General features: G+C 38.9%; 1 protein-coding gene across 2 annotated transcripts in view; it reads right to left on the bottom strand.

The window, feature by feature from the left end:
• The window catches only part of SLC24A2 (solute carrier family 24 member 2), a 219,206-nt gene extending 195,080 nt beyond the window's left edge, over positions 1-24,126 (bottom strand). For both annotated transcript variants that reach the window (XM_045563028.1, XM_045563029.1), the window contains exon 1: positions 23,135-24,126. In XM_045563028.1, the coding sequence (XP_045418984.1) occupies positions 23,135-24,064 (930 nt within the window). In that variant the 5' untranslated portion in view covers positions 24,065-24,126. The remainder of the gene's footprint in view (positions 1-23,134) is intronic.
• Positions 24,127-25,370: the final 1,244 nt, after the last annotated feature.

Here is a 25,370-nt window from a genome sequence, read left to right as displayed (position 1 = left end):
TGGGAAACCTAACAGTGACACTTCCCAGACTGCCTTGCAGCTGGGGTGCAGGTATTATTTAGGTTTAGCCCATTAGATACTCTTAAGCTGGATTTAGAAGGTGAAAGTCAGGGTGAAGGCTGTGCTTCTGCTCTTTCTCCTGGAAATCATGGGGAGAAATGTTTTGAAAATTAACCTGTGGTGTTGAGTAACTAGGATCACAAGCACTGAGAAGCAGGGCACCGGTGGTTTGTTCAGAATGCAAGTGTTCCGGTGGCGGCTTCCTGATTCCTTGCCTTCCTGACTGACGCAGAAGCAGCAGTCTTTCTGGCAGGCCGGCTTCACTGTGGTCAGAGAATCATTCCTGGAGACTCAGCCTGACCCTCCAGCCTTCCCATGGATTTTGTGAGCACCCAGTTCCTACATTAATACTGCTCTCTCTTTAAAATCATAAAGTGGTTTCTATTTTCTGCAAGTGAGCCCAGATTGATAGACCTCTCTCTCCATCCTTCCGAGTAGGTGCAAGGACTAAAAGACTAGTGGGAGGCAGAGAGCACAGCAGTTAAGAACATAAGCTCTGAGCTCAGATGGCCCGGGCTTAAATCCTGCTCCTGCCTCTTGCTTGCTTTGCGACTGTGGGCAACTTCCTTAATCTCTAGTTTTTACAGGATGGGGTTATTATAGGATTACACGAGATATCGCGTGTAGAATCCTTGCCCTAGTACTTGGTCCCTAGTAGGAGTTCAGTAAACGGTAGTTTCTTTTTGCCCTGAGTTCCCATAGGACCCGCTGTACACTTCTGTGGCAGCACTTGTCACACTGTATTGAAGAGTCCTCTGTGAGCACAAAGCCAGAGAACTGCCTGTAATATGTGAATAGAAAGTAGAAAACTCACCGAAATTTCAATCGAGGTGACTCAGAGCTAACCTTAAAGAAGGAGAACTGAAAAATGATTGTGATTTATTCAGTCACAACATAGTTGTCTCTGTTGTACTCTGTTGTGGAAACACAGTGTGAAACAGGTGGTCGGGTGCGGCAGCATGGCAGAGGCGGGAGTATGGCAAGAGGAGGGTTGGCCGGGGCTGTCCAAGGGCACTCAAGGGCAGAGGAGATCTTGGCTGAGCAAGTGCTCCTGTCTCCTCAGTAAGGCCTCCCTGCTGTGGGTGAGAGTCTGTCGAGCTATTTTAACAAAGTAACCCTTCTTAAGTCCGTGGTGATACCATAATCTGGCTCGTCACAGAGCCAACGTGCTGGTCAGACCCATCAACTTGACAGTTTAATTCCTCACTGTAAATTAATAGATTGTCACTCTGATCATTATCATTTTATTTGCTTACAAGCAGATAAGGGACTGATTTGAGCTTTCCATTTGGTTTTAGTGATGTAGCTCTCATTGTATTATAATGGCTCTAATTGGTTTTGTATTAATACATCACAGTCATAATGAGCTTGGTTAATACAAGGCCACACCCGAGAGACAACAGAGACAACCCTTCACAGTGGACCATCACAGTCAGGTCTGTGATTCCACTGGGATGACAGCCAGGCTCCTAACTATGGCAAAGTCACCAAGTTACCTGTTACCTGCTACCTGCTTCAAGCACCCTGCATGGCCAGCAATAACCTTCAGACTTGAGCGTCCAAACTGTCTACAATGATCTGCTTTCATGTCTGTGAACTCCCAATGTGCAGTGAGCATTCCTAAAATCAGATTTTACCTCCAAATGCTCAAGTGAGTGCCAGGCAAATACATCGTTGAAATATAATAAATATTTGATGAATGACTCCAGAAACAAATGGATGTGTCCTTCTACAGAGAAGTTTTTTTTGTTTGTTTGTTTGTTTGTTTGTTTTTTACAGCTATAGAAACAAAGGAAAAGAAAATAATTCCAAAGAGACTCTAAGAAGACAAGAATCATAGGCTTAAATGTTCTATGGTGATTCTTTGAAAATACTGACAGCTTAGCTATTGATATTCTAACATTTTTGGATAGCTTTTTATATAATGTTGTTATAATGAGTGTATTAGTTTTCTATTGCTGCTCTAACCAATTACCACAAACTTTGAGGCTTAAGACAACATCCATTTATTATTTCAGTTTCTATATGTCAGAAGTCTGAGCACAGCATGGCTCAGCTGGGCTCTCTGCTTGGGCTCTCATGTTATTACGTGACAACTAATTCATCCTTGGGAGGCACTAAAGATTATCCTAAAGTTCCAGATCATTCTGGAACTAAAAAACCCAATTTTATCTGGTTCCATTTAGACTAGACTCTTTAAAAGAAGTCTTGACTTAAGTATGTCTACTTCATTCAGAAAAAAACCATGTTGCTATCGTTTTCCTAGATAATGCTCAAGTTTAGGGAAAACTTTAGGGGGAGAGAGGATGGCAGCAAAAATATATAAAACTAGAGCTTGGAATCCACACCCCAGGCTTCTCCTGAAGCTTCCTAAAAACAGAAATGCCTATCTCAAAATTCTAGAGTACATTCATTCCATTTTTCAACTCACAATTGAAACAACTGACTGGCCAGATAATGACAGATTAAAAATTCCTTGAAGGCACGGCTGTGTCTCACTTGTCTCTGTACCCCAAGAGCTGAGCATAGAGTTTGTTGTGTTTGATAAATTTGAGGGCTTTGAGTGAAACTAAACATGACAGCAAAACACATGGCTGTATAAAAACAGTTATCAATAATTAGAAAATTTCATTGATTCCTAAGTTTAGTAGCAAAGAAGACAAAATATTGTAAAGCAATTTCTTTTATTTTGTTTCCTTTTCCTCCTCCTCCTTGCTTTAAATAATGTTCACCTAAAATTCTAGAAGGTTATTTTTTCTTTGTTAGCAAATAGATCCTTGACAGTTAAAAAATAGCTTGAGGTAAAGGCCAGGCCCGGAATTGAAATAAAGAAACATCTAAAAATACCCCAATGAGACAATGGGATTTCCCAGTCTTTTGAAATCACATACAACCCAGTAAAACTCTTCGCTAAGATATAGACATGCCGTTATGGTTTGGATATGGTTTGTTTGTCTCCACCAAAACTTATGTGGAAATTTGACCCCCAGTATGGGGGTGTTGGAAGGTGGATCCCAGTGAGAGGTGTCTAGGTCATGCCGGTGCATCCCTCACAAATGGCTTGGTGCCATCCTTGCAGTAGTGAGTTCTCACTCTGGCGAGACTGGATTAGTTCTCCCTGAAACGGATTAGTTCCTTTAAGAGTGGGTTGTTATAAAGCCAGGGTGCCGCTCAGGGTTTTCCTCTTTGCACACATCTGCTTCTCCTTTGACCTTCTCTACCATGGTATGATGCAGCATGAAAGTTCTCCCCAGAAGCCAGGGCCTTGACCTTAAACTTCCCAGCCTGCAGAACCATGAGTTAAATAAATCCCTCTTATTTACAAATTACCGAGTCTCAGGTATTCTGTGATAGCAACACAAAATGGACTAAGACACCAACAGAGATTTCACCACTGAGTCTACGTTAGGAAAATTTTGATATCAAACAAGAAGAACCAGTACATAGAACATGAAAGAAAATAACCTGTGACCTGCCAATAGCCACGAAGCCCAGCTTTTTGCCTGAACTAAGTTGGTGAAGAAGACAGACACAAGCAGGACTCATCGACTTCAATTTCCCATCCTATCACTCTTTGCTTGTCCACATGAATAGGACCTCAGCTCTTCTCTGGAAAAGGGAGGGAGGAACAAGCTGTTCATAGGTTCAGAAAGTGACCCATACTTTGTAATAGAGACAATTCTATATGGAATTCTGACCTTTCCTCATTTGTTTCCATTAGGTCTTTAACTAAAAAACAAACATAAAAGAATATAACATCATTTGGAAAATAAATTCTCCTTGGAAAGGAAAGAGAGGTCATGGTTTCTTTCTGTGGGCCCAAGGAACCAGAAAGTCCCATGGGAGTAGGGTACATCTTAAAGGTTGTTCAATGGGGTGGGGTTGTGCCAGTGTGAGGGCCCAAGAGGAATGAAGAACCTCATCAGGTTTGGTTTGTTCTTAATAAGGAAAGTGATTCCTTCTGAATAATACTAAATCCAATAATAAAGAAAATTAAGAAAGTTATTTCACTCCCTGCTTATCACTGCTGTCAATAATTCCTGCTAATCAGACAAGTTGGAGCTAAAACACATTCTCTTGTTGTGCTAAGATAAAGTCATCCATTCTCCTTCACTCAATAGCTTACCCCATACTGCAATGCACCTTTCCTCTCAGGCTTCTGGGATAAACTGCCAAAAGTGCTTGCATAGCTCTTTTGCATCAAGATTGCAGAACAATCAGTACGCAGCCTATTGATTTATGTGAAGACACTAAACTTGCCAAGCGAAGAGAAATAAAGTACGATTAGCTTACTTTGTGATCCTGCTGTTTACACAGAAGATCAAACAAAAGACAACTACAAGCAGGCGCCTAGACCTGGAATGCTACTATTTAGTTTCTGATTCTTACCATGTCCGCCATATGGTAGCAAGTTGGCATAACCTAAATACCAGAGGACCTTGTTTTGAATTTCCACAACCATATCTGGTTTCTCAGTGCAGTTGTCCAGCTCGTCAACAGATGGTGCCCGGCACTTTACCCATCAAATGCTATGATCTCCATAACCATTTAATAATGGGATTGGACCAGATAAGATCAGGGAGCAGATTTACATTCTGCACAGAGATTCTGCCGGCTTTTCATCTGCAAAGCGAATTTATGGATCGAAGCCTGTGAAATTATCCCATAAAACTGGAGCTATAATATAAGCAATATTCTTGAGTCAGTTCACAAGAACAAAGTGTTTGGAGGAAAATGGCAGCACTGCAGCCATATGGACACTTTCACTTCAATGATAAAAAATTGGGAATGTAGAAACAGATTACTTAAAATCAATTGCTGTATCCTTTTAAGTAAAGAATTCTCTGGTTAACCTTATCTTGTTTTTGACTCAATCATTCATTCAATAATTATTTACTGAGCATCTGTTATTTGCCAGACAGTCTTTTAGGCATTAGGGATTCATATATGAACAAAACAAATTCCTGCCTGAATGAAGCTCAGGCTTCACAGACTTCTATGTTTCTACGATAAACCATGTACTGGCATAACAGTGGCTCCTGAGGGAGTGAGAAAGCCACATTTTAGGTGCATGAAACTGCATATAAATGCCCCGCTACACCCTGTTGTAAAATAATAATAATAATAATCTGGTCTTTTTAAATAAAATAGGTTAACGTTTATCACTCTGCTTTGCCACTTCTCAAGCAGTACAGGTTTTTGTAATTCCATCTGAGCCACATAACTTTATTTTGCTGAATGTCGATGTGATTGACAGAGGATTTTTATTATTCATCAAAGCATTTTTTCAATCAAATTTTAGAATCTGTTGCTTCCTATTTTACTGAGAAAATAGAAACAAAAGACAACTTCCACGCGTTCCACCAACACATTAACATGTTACCTGCAGCTGTGCAGTTTCCTGGCCTCCCTCCTTACTGTGTGCTGCCCTTCCCTCCTGTGCAGGACCCGGCTCCTTCCCCCTTACTCAAGGACATTGCCCCAGCTACTCTCCCCTCTCTCTTGCGCATTATCAAATCTTCCCTCTGCTGTGTTATTCCCATTACCACACAAATGTGCTAATATTTTTCGCACTTAAAAAAAAAAAACTCTCGACCCTTATCTTAGTCCATTTTCTGTTGCTTATAACACAATATCTGAAAGTGGATAATTTATAAAGAAAAGGAATTTCTTTCTCACAGTTAAGGAGGCTGAGAAGTCCAAGGTCAAGTGGGTGCATCTGGTGAGGGCCTTCTTGCTGGTGTGGACTCTGCAGAATCCCAACGTGACACAGGGCATCACATGGTGAGGGGGCTGAGTGTGCTAGGTCAGGTCTCTCTTTCTCTTCTTCTGAAGCCATGAGTTCCATTCCCAAGACAACCCATTAATCCATTAACCCGTCAGTCCATTAATCCATGAGTAGATTAATCCATTCATGAGGGCAGAACTCTTATGACTCAATCACCTCTTAAAGGCCCCACCTCTCAATACTGTCACATTGAGGATTTAAAGTTTCAACATGAGATTTGGAGGGGCACACATTCAAACCACAGCAACCCTAGATTTTCTTCCAGCTTCCACCCCATTTGCTTTGTTCTCCTTTACAAATATCTCTAATTCCCGTTTTTTCATATCTTGAACCCAGTTCACCAGGTTTTCACTCCCTTACTCCTCCAAAACTGCTCTTGCCAAGTCACCAATGACCTTCTCATTGCTAAAGCCAGTGTTCAATCCTCTGTTCTTATCCTAGTTGGTCGTCACTTGACAAAATCATTTTTTTTCTTTGAGTGCAGTAGTTTCCCCTTATCCAAGGGAGATATGTTCCAAGAGCCCTAGTGGATGCTTGAAACCTTGAATGATATCCAACCCTATATACGCTACGTTTTTTCCATCTGATAGCTGAAGATGGCTACTAAGTGACTAATGGGTGTGCACAGCGTCTACAGCATGGTTATGCTGGACAAGGATGATTCACTTTCAGGGCAGGAGGGGAGGGACAGGGGGAGATGTCATCATGCTACTTGGAATGGCATACAATTTAAAACTTATGAATTCTTTATTTCAGGAATCCTCCATTTAATATATTCAGACTGTGGTTGGCCACAGGTAAGTAAACTGTGGATAAGGAGGGACTATTGTACTTTCTTCATCTGGCTTCTTCACTCTCCAGCCTTCCTTCCTTTCTTAGTGGCTGCGGCTTCCCCAGCTCCTTGGCTCACTCATCACCATTTTCCTCACATCTCTGTGCTGTGAACTCCAGGATACAGGCCTTCAAGTTCTTCTCTGTCTATACTCACTCCTGGGTGATTTTATTTGGTCCCATGACTTTACACACTATCTGCATTCTCATGATTTCTGAATTTGTATTTCTAGTCTGAATTCTAGATTCACATCCAACTGCCTACTCAACCTCCCCATTTAAATATTTAAGTTAACCAACTTCAATCCAAAAGTGAACTCCTCTCTCTTCCACTTGAAACTCACTCCTCCTGAAATCTTCCCCATGTCAATTAATGGCAATTCCATTCTTCCAGTTACATAGGCCAGAAATCTTGGTTTCACCCTTGATTTCTCTCTTTTTATCATACCCTACATCTAACCCATCAGCAAATGCTATTAGCTCTACCTTCAATATATATCTAGAATTTGGTCATTTCTCACTGCCTCTGCTGCCACTACCCTGGCAAGGCCACCTTCATCACCCACCTGGATCACGGTGCCAGTGCCTAAACATGGGGGTCCCTCTGTTCCCACCCTTGACACTACAGCCTGCTTGTCTCAACAGTTCCATTGCCTCTAACACAAGTCACACTGAACATGAGTCAGACTTCCTCAGTGTTTCTGTGGGTATTATCAGCATGGATTACAATATCACTCTCATTTTCTCAGGAGCTAGGAGGTGAAGTACTGTGTTTTGACCCTACACTTACTGACCCCAGACAGGTATATTCTTCTGTGTTCTTATTGCCATTGGCTGTCTTACTGATGTGATCAGCATGGTTGTGGCATTCACTGCGCATTTGTGCAGTGTCCAGGGGTGCACGGCTGTGTGCCACACTCCAAGCCATGAGCCTTGGTGGGCACTGCATCTGCCCACCCAGAGGAGATGGCACCTATCTTTTTGCACATAGATGCCTTTTGCTTTTCACACCCTGCATCTATAGTCCTGTCTACTCTTGTGTGTGTGATGGTGGGGGGGTGCCTTATCTAATTGGTCTGCTCAGAGCCAGGAGCCTTTTTAAACCTGCTTAAAGACATTGAATAGGTCAGTAGCAGGCCTATCACTGTGAGCATCAGAATCTACCCAAACTCAGCACCCTACGCACTCCTGCCCTGTATGAACCTCATTTGCTACTTCTAATTTTTTATGGGCTGGGAAACCTAACTTACTTAATCGTGTATATGATAAAAGTAAACAAGCTCTAATAAAGAGTCTCAAGAAGTTGTTCTATGACTAAGTGCCTGGAATTTAGAGCATTGATCTTCTGGCATCTATTTGGCTGTGCAAAAGTCCTCCTGGCTTTGGATCTTGGTTCTGTTTGGGACATCTGGATAAAAGACTTCTGGATTAAAAGAAGTTTATGGGATTAAAATCACACCCAAATACAGTTTGCCAGAAAGTGCTTTATTAAGCTCTCAAGATTACTACATGAGCCTTTTTTTCTGGATAGTCACATCAGAGCAATCCTTTCTATTAAGACTACTTGAACCCTACACTAAAAACGTGCTTGAAATCATTCTAATCCACTTGCCACTGTCTCTTCATGTCTGCAGTTTTGTTCTAATGGGGGCTCAGATAGTGATCAGTTCCTATAATCTCATTAATTATCACACTATCCAACTTCTTGATGTAGCAAACTGGGGACAAATAAATACCTATATAACTCATGAAATACTGGAGCATTTAATGATTTAGTAGGAACATAAAAGGATTTTAAAATAGGTGTATAGAAACTAAAACTTAACGTTGACCATTCAGTTAGTCAGTGAGATTCTCAGACACGCATTGATTTCCCAGGACTAGTTAGCTTAAAAAAAGAGAAGAGCAGCTCATGGCACATCAAAAATACTTAATACTATTTTTTAAGATGGTAAAAAATAGCTCTTTAAATCTCTATAACCCAATTCTAGGACTTTAATAATTTTAATAAGAGGCCCCATGCTGATAATATTTTTTAAACAAGCTATTCAACTACAGAAGGTTCATCCTGTGATCCACATTTGCAAGAAACTGAACTGAGATGGTGGCATGATATTCTAAGCACTGTTTTACTAAAAATAAAGCACCAAAGCATCTACTGGGGCTGCTGAGAGGAAGTAAGCATCACTCAGTAGTGGCAGGCGGAGGAGATGCCAATCCAAGGTGATTATGCAACCAACATCCCTGGCAGTACCACTTAGTTGGTTGGGGCTTGTCTCCCAGATCCACCCAGTGAAGTGGAGATAGAACTGGATTAATTTTTAGCCCAGTTTATGATTATCCACCAGTGAAGCATGTGGTGCTATTTCCCAGGGCATTTAAATTCTTCCTCCTAAAGCACAACACTATCTTGTCCTGTTCTATTTATTTTCCTTAAGTGTGTGTGACTTGCAGAGCATTAACACGCCAAAACATATGTTTCCTAAGCCTGTTCTCCCATCTCACCTTCGCTTAGACTTTCAAGGTCAGAGCTATTTGTGGCTATCTACTTAACTGGACTTAAAATAAAAGGCAGCAGAAAATAGTAGATTTGTAATGGCCCTTCATAGTAAGCATCAAATGAGCAGCCTGGCACATCTGAATGCCATTTAAATAAATCAGCCTCTTATTCAAGGCCACAAAACTCCATCCACCATGCCACCAGCTACTGTGTAGCTGACACAAGCTAGAAGTGAGAGAGAGGATGTTTCCTGAGCCCTTTGGAAAGCACTGGAGCTTTGAACCAATTGTGCATTTTTCTATAAAGCATGATCATGTGGTTAAGTTCTCTTTACCCTCGGAATGTGCACATTAATCAAATTTGTGCAATTACTGTTTCCACTAGACAAAGATGGAGTAGATCATTACTGGTATTGTTGTTATTTACTATATGTAGCTCCATACACTTACAAAGCACTATTCAAGATGAATGCAAATGTTCCTAGGGCCTGGAATGGGAGGGGATATATATACTGGGGGCAGGGGGTGGATGGGCAGGAACCATGATGTATAATATAAAGCTAAGTGCCAAGGTACAGCAAAATAGACAAAGTTCACATCTGAGAGCAAAGGACTATGGCCCAATTGCTTTGCTAAGGGCTTCTGGGCAAGAAGCAGGAAAGGGGATTTAATGACAAGAAACTCTGTTAGATAAGACATGGAAGAATCAGGAATAAGCAAGGAACAGTGATGCAGCAACCTCATGACAAGCATCCTGGGTCCAATGTTCAAGTAGATTCACATTCTCAGATTCTCCTCCATAATTAGGAAGTCCTGGACCCCAAACAAGCCCTGAATCCTCCTCCAGTCCTTAGCTTTAGTGGGGGGGGATGGGGGCAATATTTTCCCAAGACCAACTCAAGGGAAGAGGCAGCTTTAGGACTGACCCAAGAGTCCCAAATCATTCTAGACATAAGTATGCTTAGAGAACAATATGGAATAGCTTGGAGCCCCAGAGGTTCCCAGTGTAGGAGCTGCCTTATCTATGGAGTATATTCCTTAAAAACCCACAGAATGGGAGAAAATATTTACAAATGTGATAAGGGATCTGTAACCAGAATATATAAAGAACTCTTAAACCTAATAATAAAACAAATATCCCAATTTAAAAATGGGCAAAGGATTTGAAGACACATTTCTCCAAAGAAGACATGTGAATGGCCAATAAGCTCATGAAAAGATGCTCAGCACCATAATCTATCAGGAAAATGCAAATCAAAATCACAAGATACCACTTCACACTCACAAAGATGGGTGCAATCAAAAAGACAGATGACAACAAATATTGGCAGAGATGTGGAGAAATCAGAACCCTCGTACGCTGTTGGTAGGAATGCAAAACAGTGTGGGCACTTTGGAAAACAGTTTGGCAATTCCTAAAAATGTTAAACACAGAGATAGCATACAACCCAGCAATTCTAATCCTAAGTATATACCAGAGAGAACATATATTCACACAAAATCTTGTAAACAAATGTTCATCGCTGCATTATTCATAATGGCCAAAAAGTAGAAACAACCCAAATGTCCATCCACTGATGAATGAATAAACAAAATGTGGTATATGTAAACAATGGATTATTATTTGGCCATAAATGGGCTATGATACGGATGAGCCTTGAAAACATTATGCTAAATGAAAGAAGCCAGACACAAAAAGCTACATGTTTTATGATTTCATTTGTACGCAATGTCCAGAATAGGCAAATCTATAGTGACAAAGTAGATTAGTGGCTACTAGGGGCTGAGCAGAGGGAGGAATGGGGAGAGACTATTAGTGGGTATAGGGTTTCTTTTTGGTGTGATTAAAATGTTCTAAATTAGATAGTGGTGATGGTTACACAACACTGAATACATACTGAAAAGCACTAAATTGTACACTTAAGGTGAATTCTATGGTAAATAAATTATATTTCAAAAAACTGTTATAAAAAATTGATGGAGAAACACTACATAATGCTCAAAGGCAAGGAGAACTATTTCAGGCCACAGATGGAATAATCTGGCTTCTAGAATTGAGAGTTCTCACCTACCCTGACACCCACACTCGCAACCAGAGGGGACTGCAGGATTTCTAATGACTCCTGCTTCTTAAGTAGGAAATCAGTCATTTGCCACTTGAGTTTAATACATAATCCACTACATTTTATGATGGATTCAGGCCCAGACTGTTTCTCATGAACACTCATCACCATCATTATCAACTTCCTGAAGCATTAGGTGTCCTTTGCTCTTTTACCTGTGGCACCAAGCTAGGCACTGAATACTGCAAATGGGAGTGGTTAGTTACCGAGTCAAGGGGAGTAATTCAATCCTAGACAGAAAACACAGATGCTGGCAAACCAACATAAGGCATAGCACTGACTAGATAGATAAACGTGAATAGCTAGGATTAAATATTGATGATGTACACAAGAAAAGAGTGAACACATTTATAAGGCAGCACTAGAAAGGCTCCAGAGAATTTCACGGTTGAGCAAGGTTTAGTTTTATAGATGGGAGCTGTTTCTCTCTTAATCCTCTGCAAGAATAAAAGGACAGCAGGTTCAAGTCCAAACACTGAGGGTTTGACTATTATTAATAGGTAGGGGTTAGTTGGGGAACTGCATGTTCCCGTGACTGCTAGGGAGACGTGGCAAGGGCAGCCTTGGAAGTGAGGCAAGGCTCTGGAATGGCAAGAGAAAAACACACTGGATGGAGAGACAGGACTGACGGAGAGTAGGCTGGTAGCACAGGTAAGGGACTCAGAGCAAAAGAGATCAGGAGAAGAGTGTCTTTGGGTGGGTTGGGGGGATGCAAAGACTGGACTCTGCTAAACCCTTTTCTTGTTCGATCTCATTTGAAATTGAGAACCTCCCTGTGATGGAAATTCTATTTTTAAATTTAATTTATGGATAAGCAAACATAAGCCCAGAGAGGTTAAATAACAGACCCAAGACCACACAGCTAGGAAGGTCACACTGTATCCCAGGCCTACAAAATAAGTAATTCCATTGTGTTAACCCTTAATCATCATCCTCCATCTCAGAAAACAAAGTTACAGGTTCCTGGAATACACTAATGCTCAGTGCCTATCACAGGCCTAAAATAATAGAAGTGGTTCAACATACATTTGATTGCTATCAGGTGGTAGGGAAGAATTACACTGAGTCTATGTAAGTGGTTAGAAAAACTGATGACAGGTTGTTAAGTGGGAGGAATATGGTTCAGGTTTTAGTTGAAGGTGAAACCTGTATTTATGCTTCTACCTTGCTTGTCCAACTCAACATCCATCACACAGTAAAAGAGAAAGTTTCTTACAGAGAGCCAGAAACTCACTTGGCCCTTTTCAAGAAGTCCTATGGATGGGTAAAAGAGGCCCTCTTATCCCTCCAAAGGAACCAAACTCTTTAATTGGGATTCTTCATTGGAAAAGCATTGTGAAGAAAGTAAGTTCAGGGCATCTTTACCTGACCATTTCTTCTGTTGGCCAGTCCATAACTATAAACAAGTATATTTGTTTCTTTCCTATTAACAGAGAAGCACAGAATTATCAGAGCTTGGAGCATCTTGAAAATAAATAGCCCCTTTGTTTTCTAAGAGAGGATGCTTGGGGGAAAGTGCCTGGTCTGGGGTTAGGTAGCCAGTGTGTGAAATGGAAGGGACTCCTTCTCTCCAGGCTTGGTCCTGCCATTGCAAAATTTGGAGTGCACCCTTTAAAGCTCTAAACATGCATTAAATATGGCCTGGTGATCAGACCCTTTGCAAAACCACCGGGTTTTGCCAGTACAAGAACCTCATCTGCATCATTTGGTTTGCAAATCCAATCCTTCATAAAAAGAAAACCAACTTAATTGAAATGCAGCTTCTTTTCAAGGTTCCTCATCTTTCTGATTCCATAATCTCCCTGTTTCACCCACATTTCTTTCCCACCTGATGACAAGCTCATCAGGAACCAAGGATGAGCCGAGGCTCGGGAAGCACATTGTGCCGTGCTCTGTACCTTCTTCACCCAACAGTCAGTCTAGGTCAAAGCCAGAGAGCAACACATGGCTTGGTGGGTGCTGGCCTCTTAGGAGTCTGCAGAGATCTGCATTGGTCCAAGTTACTGGACTGGATGTATATGGTGTGTGTGCTTGGGGAGAAAGCTGGGATGACATGTGGTTTGGGCTCTAAGTGGCTGAAAGAGTCCCAACCATGAATATTAATTAGCATGTACTTAACTACACATTATACATGCTTAACGGTCCCTTTGATTCATGGCTCTGAAACTCTGAAAAAATCATAAAAAGGAGAGGCTGGGGGTAAGAAGCAGTGACGCCACCAGCTCTAAGGGCACATCTTGGTTGAATTAAGAAAAGGTACCCCTTTCTCAGACACAGTCTCACACCAGAGCACACAGCTCATCGTCCCACAGAGTGACGTCTGGATTTCTGCCCCCATTCGTCCCCTTGATCAGACAGATGCCCTCGTGTGGTATACAACTAGCACAGCTCTGCAGGGCAGCCCTGCTAAGAGAGAGAAGGAGAAAAATGGAAGTTCTTAACACAACTCAGGTCACAGCCCATTGAGGGGATCATGAAATTATTTTAGAAAGTTGAAACAACATTTTTAATAGGATGGAAAATAGAACAAAAGTGCCTTCACTTTGATTTTTATATGTATATGTAAAGACGATACGCACGTGTGCGTACATACTCATGTACATATTGACATGAGATGTAAAATATATTTCTTAGTGTGGGTCATGGTCAAAAATATTTGAAAATCACTGGTTTAACAGAGCCGAATATAAAAAGTGAATCTAATTTGGAGGCTTCTTTTGTCTTTATTTTCAATCGCCCAGTGAGAAGCACTAAGATATAAGAGAGCAAGCTTGCACTTTGGAGTCAGACAGACTCAAATTCAAAATGCAGTTTGAATACCACAAAATTTGGACCTTCGGCAACCATTTATGTTTTTTGAGCCTCGGATTCCTGATCGGCAGATGGAGGTGATAATATCTATTTAAGTGTTGATGCAGTAGGTACCTGGCATTAAGCACTGCCTAGTTTTCAGATCCCGCTTTTCTCTTGACTTTGGAGACTCCGGCAGAGATCAGCAACCCAGGGACACATGTGCAGCTGCCAAGGAAAGTTTCCACTGCCAGAAGCCACAAATGCTGAGGAGGTCTAGCATCCTGTAGTAAACTTTAAATGACTTTCTCCCATGCACATTGTTCTCCCATCTGTCTGGAAGAGCTACCTCCCACAGCATGCTTAAGCTAAAATTATTGCTTGGTCAAGTTGATTAAATCATTTCAGTGAAGCTACAATATGTAAGTCAGTTAAGGAAAAGAGTTAGGTGATATGAGTATGGTTGGACTCTGGTCTTCTGTTTAGGGTAAATGTATTGAGTTGCTACTTTGGCCAGGTTAGAATATTCTGCATAGTAAGTATTAGAGCTCCCAAGGACAGAAATGACAAGCTAAAATCAATCTGTTAGGTCACTGGGGTCGAAGCTCCCATTTTCCATATGAGAAAATGGGATTTCTGGAAGGAACAGAATCCTCCAAGGTCAAACGGCCAAGGAGCACATCCCCATCCCCGGGAACCTCATTTCCCAGCTCCTCAGCTGCAAGGCCTCCTCCTCAGAATAATTCTCCCATTAAAACAGAAACGAAAACCACAAAAACTTCCTGGATTTATTTAGGTGTGGAAATGTGGGGAGGGAGGAGAGCTAAAGTTAGTGATTCTCAGCATAAATCTGTAAGAAATCTTTGTGTGAGTCATCACAGCTAACTTTAAAATTGACACAAAGGACACAGGACGTAGGAAACTGGCCATCTATAAAAGAAAAATTTAATTCTTCATCAACATATGTTTCAAAGCTCAGCCTCTCAATTAATCAAAGGAAAGCAATGCAAATTAAAACAAATTAATTAAAATGCTATGCTTCACCCATGAAATTGGAAAACATTAAAAATTATACTATTTAATACTACAAAGTATGTAGCAATATGGCAGGAACTTAAAAGAGCTAATAAACTTTGATCCAGAATTTCTGCTTCTACAAAATCAGAATTTCATGTATAAGGCTATTTTTTGTAGCATTTTTTATAGCAGTAAAATATTATAATAAATTACAATGTGAAACTGGCATTCTAGTAAATAACATTTTAGAAAAACATTTAATGATGTGAAGAAATGCTCATCATAGGCCAAGACATAAAAAAGCTTAAATTATACATACTCAATATGATAAATATAAAATTGTGCATATCCAATATCATTGCAATTTATTTAAATATATAAGTCTATATGTGGACATATGTATGTGCATGTATGAGAATTCTGGAAGTATACTATATGCAAAAAGTACATAGTTATCTTTGGATGGTTCAATGGAGATATAAATTATTTAAAATTTTCTTTTTTATATTTTGATGTGTTTTTATAATCTTATACACTAAATATGTGATTTCAGTATCTGGAAAAAATATTATTTAAAAGGCAAATCTAAAATTTAAAGTGAGCCCAATAACTTCCATTAGAATTGCCTCTTAGATTTGATTTGACTAAAAATTTTGCTGTTGGTAAGATTTTTCTTGATGCGGAGCTTTACTGTGATGGTCAGGTTCTGAGAGTATACCATTAAAATTCCATATCAGCATCACCTGTTATATGCATTATCTTTTGAAAAATCCACAGTCTGAAACGTATGTTTCTGGCCATAGAAGGGACTAAACATTTGGAGAAACCCTTCACAATATATTACTCATCCAAATGTTGGATGTTATTAATATATTTATTTAGTGAGGAATTAGGGATTTCTTAGAACCCAGAACACCAAGTAAAAGCACAAATCCAAGAATGTCTGTAGTGCTTTGCCTTCCAGGCATTTGCCATTCCCTAAAGACTAGGTTTTCAGAAGCTGCAAACATGAGGCCTGATGGGGGAGGTAGTTCAGTGGCCTTTTCTGCCCATAAGCTGGGAATCCTGAAGGATTGAAGCTTTCAGTGGGTGAATAAGGGAAAAAAAAATCTACCTAGCAAATGAAGATGATAGTATATACCTATTTTGTTCTTGGTTTTGAGTGGTACTGAAAAAGAGAGAGAAAAAGAAAGAAAAGGAGAAAGAGAGAGAAAAAAAGAGTCTCCCTTAAGAATTTCTAATCATAGGCTCACTCATGTGGGTCTGAAGTCTGAATTCACACTACCTGGGTAGAAAAACGTCAAACATTTAGGTTAGAATGGTTTCAGGTTGGTAGTACTCCTAGACCCTGGACAGAAGAGCAAACCCCTCTGGAGGAGTGTATTTAAAACCCAGGCCATTTAAAACCCAATGAGTTCCCACAGCTAAAGTTCCAAAGAAATGTGTGTTCAAGTTTTAAAAAAATTACTAAATACATAAGAAAGCAACCACATGGTCAAGAATCAATAAAACAACAAAACTAGACCTGCAAGGATATCAACACTAAAATGATCAATTATGAAATATAAAACAAATATATTTAACATCTTTAGAGGAATAAAAGAAGGCATTAAAAGTATGATCAAGGAATAAGAAGCAATGAAAACCAACGTGGTAGATCTGAATAAGAACCACATAAAACTTACAGAAATGAAAAATATGATAAAAATCAGAAACTCAATGGATGAGCATTAGAGCAGACTAGACAAAATTGAAGGAAAAACGAGAAACTAGAAGGTAGATACAAAGAAATGAACAAAATGAGGATCACAGATAGAGAAAGATGAGCAGTTAAAAGGCATAGAAGTTAGGCTGAGAAGTTATAAGATATATCTGACCAGAATTCTAGAAGGTGGCTATATAGTAAAATTGGGCTAGAGGCAACATGGGTGGGAGGCACTAATCCTCAAAATCAGGAAGCCTAATGAATCACAAATAGGAGATATATAAATGAGAAAATCGTACTTGGCATATTTTAAGGAAAATGATGAACACCAAAAACAAAGAGAAAACCTTAAAAGTAGTCAAAGAGAAAAGACAGATTTTTTTACGTAGGAGAAACATTTACACTGACAGTAGTCTTTTCAAGAGCAAAAATGGAATTCAGAGACTCTGGAATATTATTTTCAATGTGGGACGAGGAAATAATTTCCTACCCACCAAAAGTATATTTTAAGAACAAAAGTAAAATACATCTCTAAGCAAATAAAAATCAGGAGCATTTACTATTAACAGATTCTTGCCAATGGAACTTATAAAGAATGTACATCAGGAATAGAGGGAAAAATCATAGATATAAGGTCTGATATATAACAAGAAATGAGGAGGGAAAAAACTGGTAAATATGTGAATAAATCTAAAAACATTGATGATATAATGACAGTGCTTAATCTGTGGGGTTTAAAAAATGAAGATTATACCTCAATAAAGCTGTTATAGAACATCAAGGTAGAACTTAAGTCCTGGACTGTAAATCATATACAATGGGGGAGAAGTGGCTGAGTTAAAGGCACTTAGGTTGTTTAGATGGAGTGTAAAGATCTTAAGGTCTATGTTAAGTTAAATATACAGGTTAAAATTTCTAAGGTAAACATCAAGAGAATAGAAATAGCATGTCTAAATTCCAAACTGTTAAAGGGAAAAACATATTTAGGAAAAAACTCAATCCAAAAAAGGCAAGAGAAAGTTATAAAAAGAAACAGAAAGACCAGAACAATAGAAAGTATAAATTAACACTACAGAAAAGAATCCAATTGTAACAGTAATCACAATCAATGTAAACAAACTAAACTTCCTAGTTAAAAAATGATGATTGTCAAACTGAATTAAACAAAATGCAGCTACATTCTGGTTACTAGAGACTTATTTAAAAAAAAAACTTCAAAAGAAGTTTGAAGATAAAAGAATGGAAAAACTAAATCTGTCAAATCCACATTGTAGATGTACTTGTGTCCCCAATTACCAGAGAGCAGCTTAACATAACAATCACATTCTTTGCTAAAGTTAAAATGCAAATTATCTGGTTTTACCAAAAGTAGAAGGAGAAATAAAAGAAGGGGAGGGAAGAGGAGTGGAAGATGAGAGAAGAGAGAGAAGGGGAGGAATGGAGGAAGGAAGAAAGGGAGAGATGTGGTGACTCCCAGTTCTCAGAAGGATTCACAAAGTTTAGGTCCTGTCTTGCCAGGGGAAAACAGAGTAGCAAGGCCAAGGGCAGTCTGAACTGTGTGCATTAACATCCACTGGGCCCTTTTGGATCTCTCAGAATGCCTTGTTCACTCTCTGAATCACAGGCAGTAACTGGTGGTTTTGATTTTAATATAAGTAGAGGAAACAAAATAAGGAAAAAATCACCATGCTCTATTCCCAGAAAAATAAACATACTACCTTCACAGGCACGTAGCCAGTTAAGAATTTCAGTGCCTAATTTTTTTTCTTTTGAGGACAGGGAATTAGTTTCCAAATCTTTTAAGTAATACATTCTTTTATTTAATATAAATACTATTTTACCTGCCTTGAAGTTTGTACATTAATTTTACTAATTTATTTACTAGATTTGGAGAGGGAACAAACGTTGAGTTTTATAAGAGATTCTGTGTTTTAAAAAAACTTGGGGCTCCATATGTGTACTTATAAAATTATTTATGGTTTAGTGCCTTACAAGAAATACTTCACTTTATGAAGAACATTCATAATATTGTTTTAATTCTGATTTTCCCAAGAACATTGACAACAATTTAAATTGCAACTTTTCAGAGACACACAAACTGAATAAAGCAAGGCATACCTAAATTATTAAGTAGTCGGCCTCTTCAACTATCCAGCTTTAAGCATCTTTATTTAGATCATTCCCTTCGTTAGAACCAGGCCAACTTGCTGTCAGATTACAGTGCCAAGTCTAAGACGAAGTTAAATACCATGGACAGCTGCTTTCTAGGCCAATGACAGCCTAGCACCATAACAGATCAACTGATCCCAGCAGCCAGGCCAGGCGCACAGCAAAATGAGTTGGATGCCCTAAAACTCAACTGCAGGATTCAAATTTATTCCTAACCAGCTACAGAGAGGTTTTACAAAGAAAGCTCCAATCATTTATAAATTAAAATTCCCTGAAAACAAAAGTCTTTGTTTAGCATAGACATTGCTAAACCTGAGCCAATGGCCTCCTTATTTTAAGCAAAATTATACACAATAAAATTTCAGGACAAAAAGAGGCATTGGAGGTTTCCTTCAAATTTATAATAATATGTGACTTGCATATATTCACCATATGTGAACTAGGGCTTATGAATGTTACAATACAACAAATATCATATGACCCTAAGGGGTGCAATGGCCTGCTTAACTCAGTGATTCACTAGATTAAATTCAATCTTCAAGGAATGTTTTATCATTCTTTAATCTAAATAATTTATTCTGTTTCAATTTTCATTTAAGAACAAAACATAAAAGGAAGGGAACCAATATTTATTGTACAACCCACATTTTCCAAAGACCATGCCAGATGCTTAACATTCATTTCTTCATTTAATAATTTTACCAATCTTATGAAGTAGGTATCATTATTCTCATTTTCCAATTAGGAAACTGAGGCTCAGAGGGTTTAAATGACTTCTCTGAGGTCACCGGGCTTATTCCACAGCTGGACCTAAAAGCTTTTTCTTTCTGAGTCAAAGCCCCAGGATCTCTCCACCATATCATGACACTGCACAACTTTTTAAATAGGGTAATAGTATCACTAAAAGAAATAATAACAATGACAGCAAAATTAAAAGCCACACAGGGTAGAGCAATTAAATGAGAGGAAAAACTATTACTTTAACTATGGAAAAAAAAGCCAGTTCACATTTTTCCATATTTCACAGTTGCCCTGTGATATATATCATCAATAATGAAACCAAATTAAGATTCTCAGTTTGCCTATGAAGCAAGTAGTTTCAAAGGTACCTCACTGCCTAGGGCCCAGAAGAGGTGATGATTTTTTTTTTTTTTAGTAAGAACAATTTGATGATTTATACAAGAATATCTAAAATGTGTTTCCTCCACTTTCACAAATTCCCATGCCCCATAGTTGTGCATTTAGGACAATGAGGTGGCTTTGCATGAAAACATGCTTAGTATTAATATTTCGTTTCCTAAATTCTTATATAGCACATTCCTCTCTATTAAGACTCCCTTGAAGGCTGCATTTGGCTTAGGGTTTTTTCCCCTAAATGTTCTGATGATATCAGAAGCACCAATTTCTGTAGGAAAAGCAAGCTACACAGACAGAAATCAACTCTTCAGACCAGAGTACTAGATGGCCACCACTCAAGGACTCATCCCTCTTTGGAACAATTTATGTTTGGTGCTTGGGGAGCAAACCTCCATAAAATTCTGAAATCAGGCATATGTTCTTTGCTGTAATTGCTGAAAAAACTGTCCAGCAATAATTCAAAAGTAAAATTGGCAAGGTGAATGCATTATTATGTACATGCCACCTCAAAATATATGACTATGCTCTAGCATTTTCGAGGAATACCGAACAAGACATAGCTATGTTAAAAAAAACTCTACTTCCATTAGCTATTCAATGCCAAAAGAAACAATAATGATTAAATGAAATAAAGTAAAGCTATCTGGTGCTAAAAGAAAAATAATATAATGAACACATTTTTGGAGGAAAATCAGAAACAGGAAAGATAGTTATGAATCTAACCTGCTTTCTTTTTTAATTAGGTAAATCTAGAATTTCCAAATTTAGAAACACACAAAATTATGGATATGATTCACAATTGCTAAGGAATGTCAGCCTCAATTGCTGACTTATAAGTTATCATAAAAATGACATTGACAATCACCTAATTGAGTAGGTAAAGATCCTGCCAGGGCGACTTTAATGAATGGTTTACAATTGATTAAATACAGTCTATAAGCTGTGTTTAAAAAGTTATTTCCCAAATGCAGGAAACCATCTCCCACCCCAACCTCCGCTAAAATCAGAATACAAAGTCCTCCTGCAATCATACATATAGCATTGCATTGCTCTGCAGATTCATTTTTCATAAACGTTGCCAACATAACCTTCAGCCAAGTCGGTGTCTAAGTTAATGAAGTTCCACTGTGGTGTAAGAGGACTGAGTTCTCAAAAAGATTTTCTTTTTTACCATGGATGTGCCCAGGATGTCTATAAGACACCAAATCATCTCCTTGCCTCTAAAAAATATGCCTGGCCAGGCACAGTGACTCACACCTGGAATCCTAGCACTCTGGGAGGCTGAGGCAGGAAGATCGCTTGAGGTCAGGAGTTCCAGGCCAGCCTGAGCAAGAGCGAAACCCCATCTCTACCAAAAATCGAAAAAATTAGCTTAGCGTCCTGGCGTGTGCCTGTAGTGCCAGCTACTCAGGAGGCTGAGGCAGGAGGATTGCTTGAGCCCAGTAGTTTGAGGCTGCAGTGATCTATGAGGATGCCACTGCTCTCTAGATGGGCAACAGAGTGAAAATCTGTCTCAAAAACAAACAAACAAACAAACAAACAAACAAAACCCCTATAGACAAAAAATAAAAAATATGCCTTTCCTTGACAATTGCTCCGTTCTCTAATTGAAATAAACACAGAGACTACTGATGCACACCACTCAAACAGGCTTGAGGAGGGGGCTTGAGGAATCATTCTTTTGGCTACTAAGAGCAGGGAGGGGCTCCAGAGATGGTCCTTTCTGATGCCCTGAAGGAGATGTATTCAGTCCTATCACCTGAATGCTTATTTGCCATAAATTTTGCTAAACAGTTTTTTTTGTTTTACTATACAGTTTCTAACAAACAACCATACACTGAGAGAAATGTTGGAAAAAAGGTACTACAAAACATTTCTCTTTTGCATGTAATAAGTAGAAATATTACTAGTTGTTTTTCTGTACTTCCATTTCATGGCTGCTACAAAAATGAAGGTCATGAAACTTGATTATAAAAGAATTATGTAAATTTAGCTAAATTAATATAATTTTTTCTTTTCTTTTTGGACAAAATCTCTCACCCCCTACCCAAACATCTGTTTTTTGCATACATGAGAATTTTCCCAGATGTAGCCTGAAAAGTCTGTGTACATACTGTGGTTTTCTGTTTAAAATCACATTAAGAGACAATATTCCACTGCTAGGATATAAATCAGAACTGCATTATGCTACAACATGCAATCTTATTGATGCTGCTTATCATTATTTAAAACAATTTACATTTTTTCAGATCAATTTCTTCTAAGTTCTTTACCAATTTGTTTCCCACTTAAGTATTAGGATGGCCACTATTGTCATTAAAATTCCCTCAAATTCTGCTATAAAAATATTTGGGGTCACATGTTTTATGGCAGGTAAAATGGTCCACTGTGATGTAGAGGCAGGGGCAGGGCTGGCCAATGACTCTCTTTACAATGGATGCTGATTAGTTCCTGATAAAGTGACCTAAAACATGATGTTGTGAATGAAGAAAATTGGCCTCAACCACTCTAATGACCTGCTAAGCCCTAGGCTGCTGACTTGAAGGTACAGCACTGGTAACACAAACAAACTGTCTTTCCCAGACATCTTTAAAGAGATGGTTCTTGATAATTGTCATGTGCCCATTAAAAAGAAAAAGCCCTGCAACTTTCTAAGCACATATATACTTTCCCATGAAAACTAAATTGCTCACAAAAATATTATGTCTACTTTCAGAAAATAAGAGACAAATAACTGCTGAGTCAGCTCTGGGATGCTTACGTAACGTATTTACAAATGTTTTACTCTAAAGCAAGTAGCTGGGAAACTTAGTAAACATCTACAAGAATATCCCCAAATTATTTTTTACACTGCTATGCTAGTCTGCCTATCACAGAACTGCAGAATGCAAGCTGCTATCCACTACAGCTCCAAACACCATAATATTAAAAAAAAAAATTGTAGATCTTGAAAACATAATACAATTCAGAACTATGATCAAGAAGAGCATTAAATAAAAAACCATCACCACCAACCTTTGCTTGGGCCTCTGGTGCTGTCACCTTGACGACTTTATTGCGATTTATCATTTGCTTCACCCATCTTTCTACTTGGACGTTGAATTTCATGAAAACCACATAGCAAAAATAAGCCGTTAAGAGAAGCAAACTTTCCCACCACATGATAAGATTATCCAGGAAAAATATGATCAGCATGATCAAGTCAATGATGTAGAAGGAAACATCCCGAAAGAGTGGCCACCATGTCAGGTTTAAGATTTCTCTAGAAAACAGGGCACACATGCCAATGACAAACAGGATGTTGAATACTGCTGAACCTACGATTGTGCCTATGCCAACGTTGCTATGAGCAATAAATACCCCTATGAGAGATGTGAAAAGTTCTGGGGCTGACCCCCCTGCAGCCATAAAGGTGGCTCCAGCTACATCATCAGAGATGCCCAGTTTTTCAGTGATGACAGTCAAAGAAGGAACAAAGAACTCATCGCAGACAATGGCTAAGGCTATGAACATGTAGATCATTCCAATGACATGGAGAATGACTGCACCTTTTCTTCTCTCCTCAAGGGAAAAGATGTCTTTAGGGTAGTCTCCTTGGGCATGATCTGTACCATTCTCAGATTTGTCTTCCTTAGAAAGAGGTGGCTGTGGAGTGTAATCCTGAATCTTGTCATTTAGATCTAAGAGAGTTCTTTGACGGTAACCCTGTGCTACCCCAGGGCCACTTACAACACTGGCCTCTCCTGTGCTCTGTGTGTCTGTCTCAGAAAAGGCACCGATTGAAAATGAGACAGTGCTAATGGCTACCAGGCCCATGAAAAGGCCTAAGATGCGAATAAACTTCAATTTTTTCTTGACATTATAATGTCTCCTGCAGCCAGACAGTGACTCATCCGAACACCATTTCTCCAGGAATGTGATGGTGGTGTTTTGGTGCAGATCCATTCTGGGTCTTCTGGTGGATGTGGTGGTCTTCAAACTTTAGACTCAACCAGATGGTTCTTTCATACTTTTTCTTATTTTATGGTTAACAGTGCTTATGGGGCACTTCCACAATCAGTGATTCTTATGCTTCACAGGAAATTTTCATCATTTATGCTTAAATAAAAACAAAAACAAGGATAAGTAAATCATACAGTCATGTCTTTTTTACAGAAAGAACTTTGCAATTATGATAAAGTCCTGTCCTTCAGCTGTGTGATCCTAGGTAAGTCACTTAACTCTTCTGTGCCTCAGTTTCCCCATTTAAGAAGTGAGGACAATTACAGCACCTACCACTCATGATTGCTTTAAGATGAGTTAAAACATATGTAGCACTTGGAATAGGATGTGGCACATAATAAGCATTTACGAACATGTATGTATAAACCCAAATAAACGTTTTGGTAAATCCAGCATTAGGTGCAGAAAATGTAAATGTGTCAGAATAAAAATTTTATAGATGAAAATCTATCAGATTAGCTCACCTTAAATCATATAACAACCTTCCAGTGCTAAAAAGATCCCACTTGTTTCAGAACTATCTAGGTACTTGACAACTAACAATTATTCATGTGTTTTCTTTAATCCAATTATATAATTCCCAGTTTGGGGCACATTTTTCTGATTTAATCTATCATTTGGAAAGGGTTGAGTAGTGGAGGAGGTAGTGGTCTTTTCCTGGACACACAGTGATCTCAGGATCTTATTTTTAATAAAAAGCCTCTCTCCTTTAACAGATGCAGAAAAGTAGCCCTTTAAAAATTTAAGTTTACAAAAGAATGTTCTGGTGACATGCACAAGCTGTCTTCCCTAAACATCTAGACATTGTTTTCAGCTAAAGCTTTTTGAAAAAACAACCTTTAGTCATATTTAAAATAGACAGCTTAGTAAATCAAACAACTCCCAATGCAGTGAAATAACAAGAAGGCTATTTCGACAGACCAAAAGTGTATTTCATAAACAATATGCACGTTGCAGCAATACCTCTGTCCACAAAATTTGCCACAAATAGCCCCAACACTGACTTGAAGAGGTGAGGTATCCAAAGCAGAGTTTTCATGCTCTATCCCACGGAGGAGATGAGTAACATATCCAGACACACAGCTGATACTCTAAAGCTTCCTCTTTTCAATTTTTCTTTAAAAATCCTCTTCTTTTCTATATCAATGATTTCATTTTAGAGGCATGCGCTGAGATCATCTCAGGTGTAAAATAAGCTAATTAAACACACGCCACTTAGACCCTGAGATTAGCTGGAGCTCAGGTTTTC

This window comes from Lemur catta, chromosome 10 (assembly GCF_020740605.2).
Source record: "Lemur catta isolate mLemCat1 chromosome 10, mLemCat1.pri, whole genome shotgun sequence".
NCBI classification, from domain to species: Eukaryota; Metazoa; Chordata; class Mammalia; order Primates; family Lemuridae; genus Lemur; species Lemur catta.
The sequence above is the reverse complement of the archived record's forward strand: the minus strand, read 5'-3'. Positions and strand labels throughout refer to the sequence as shown.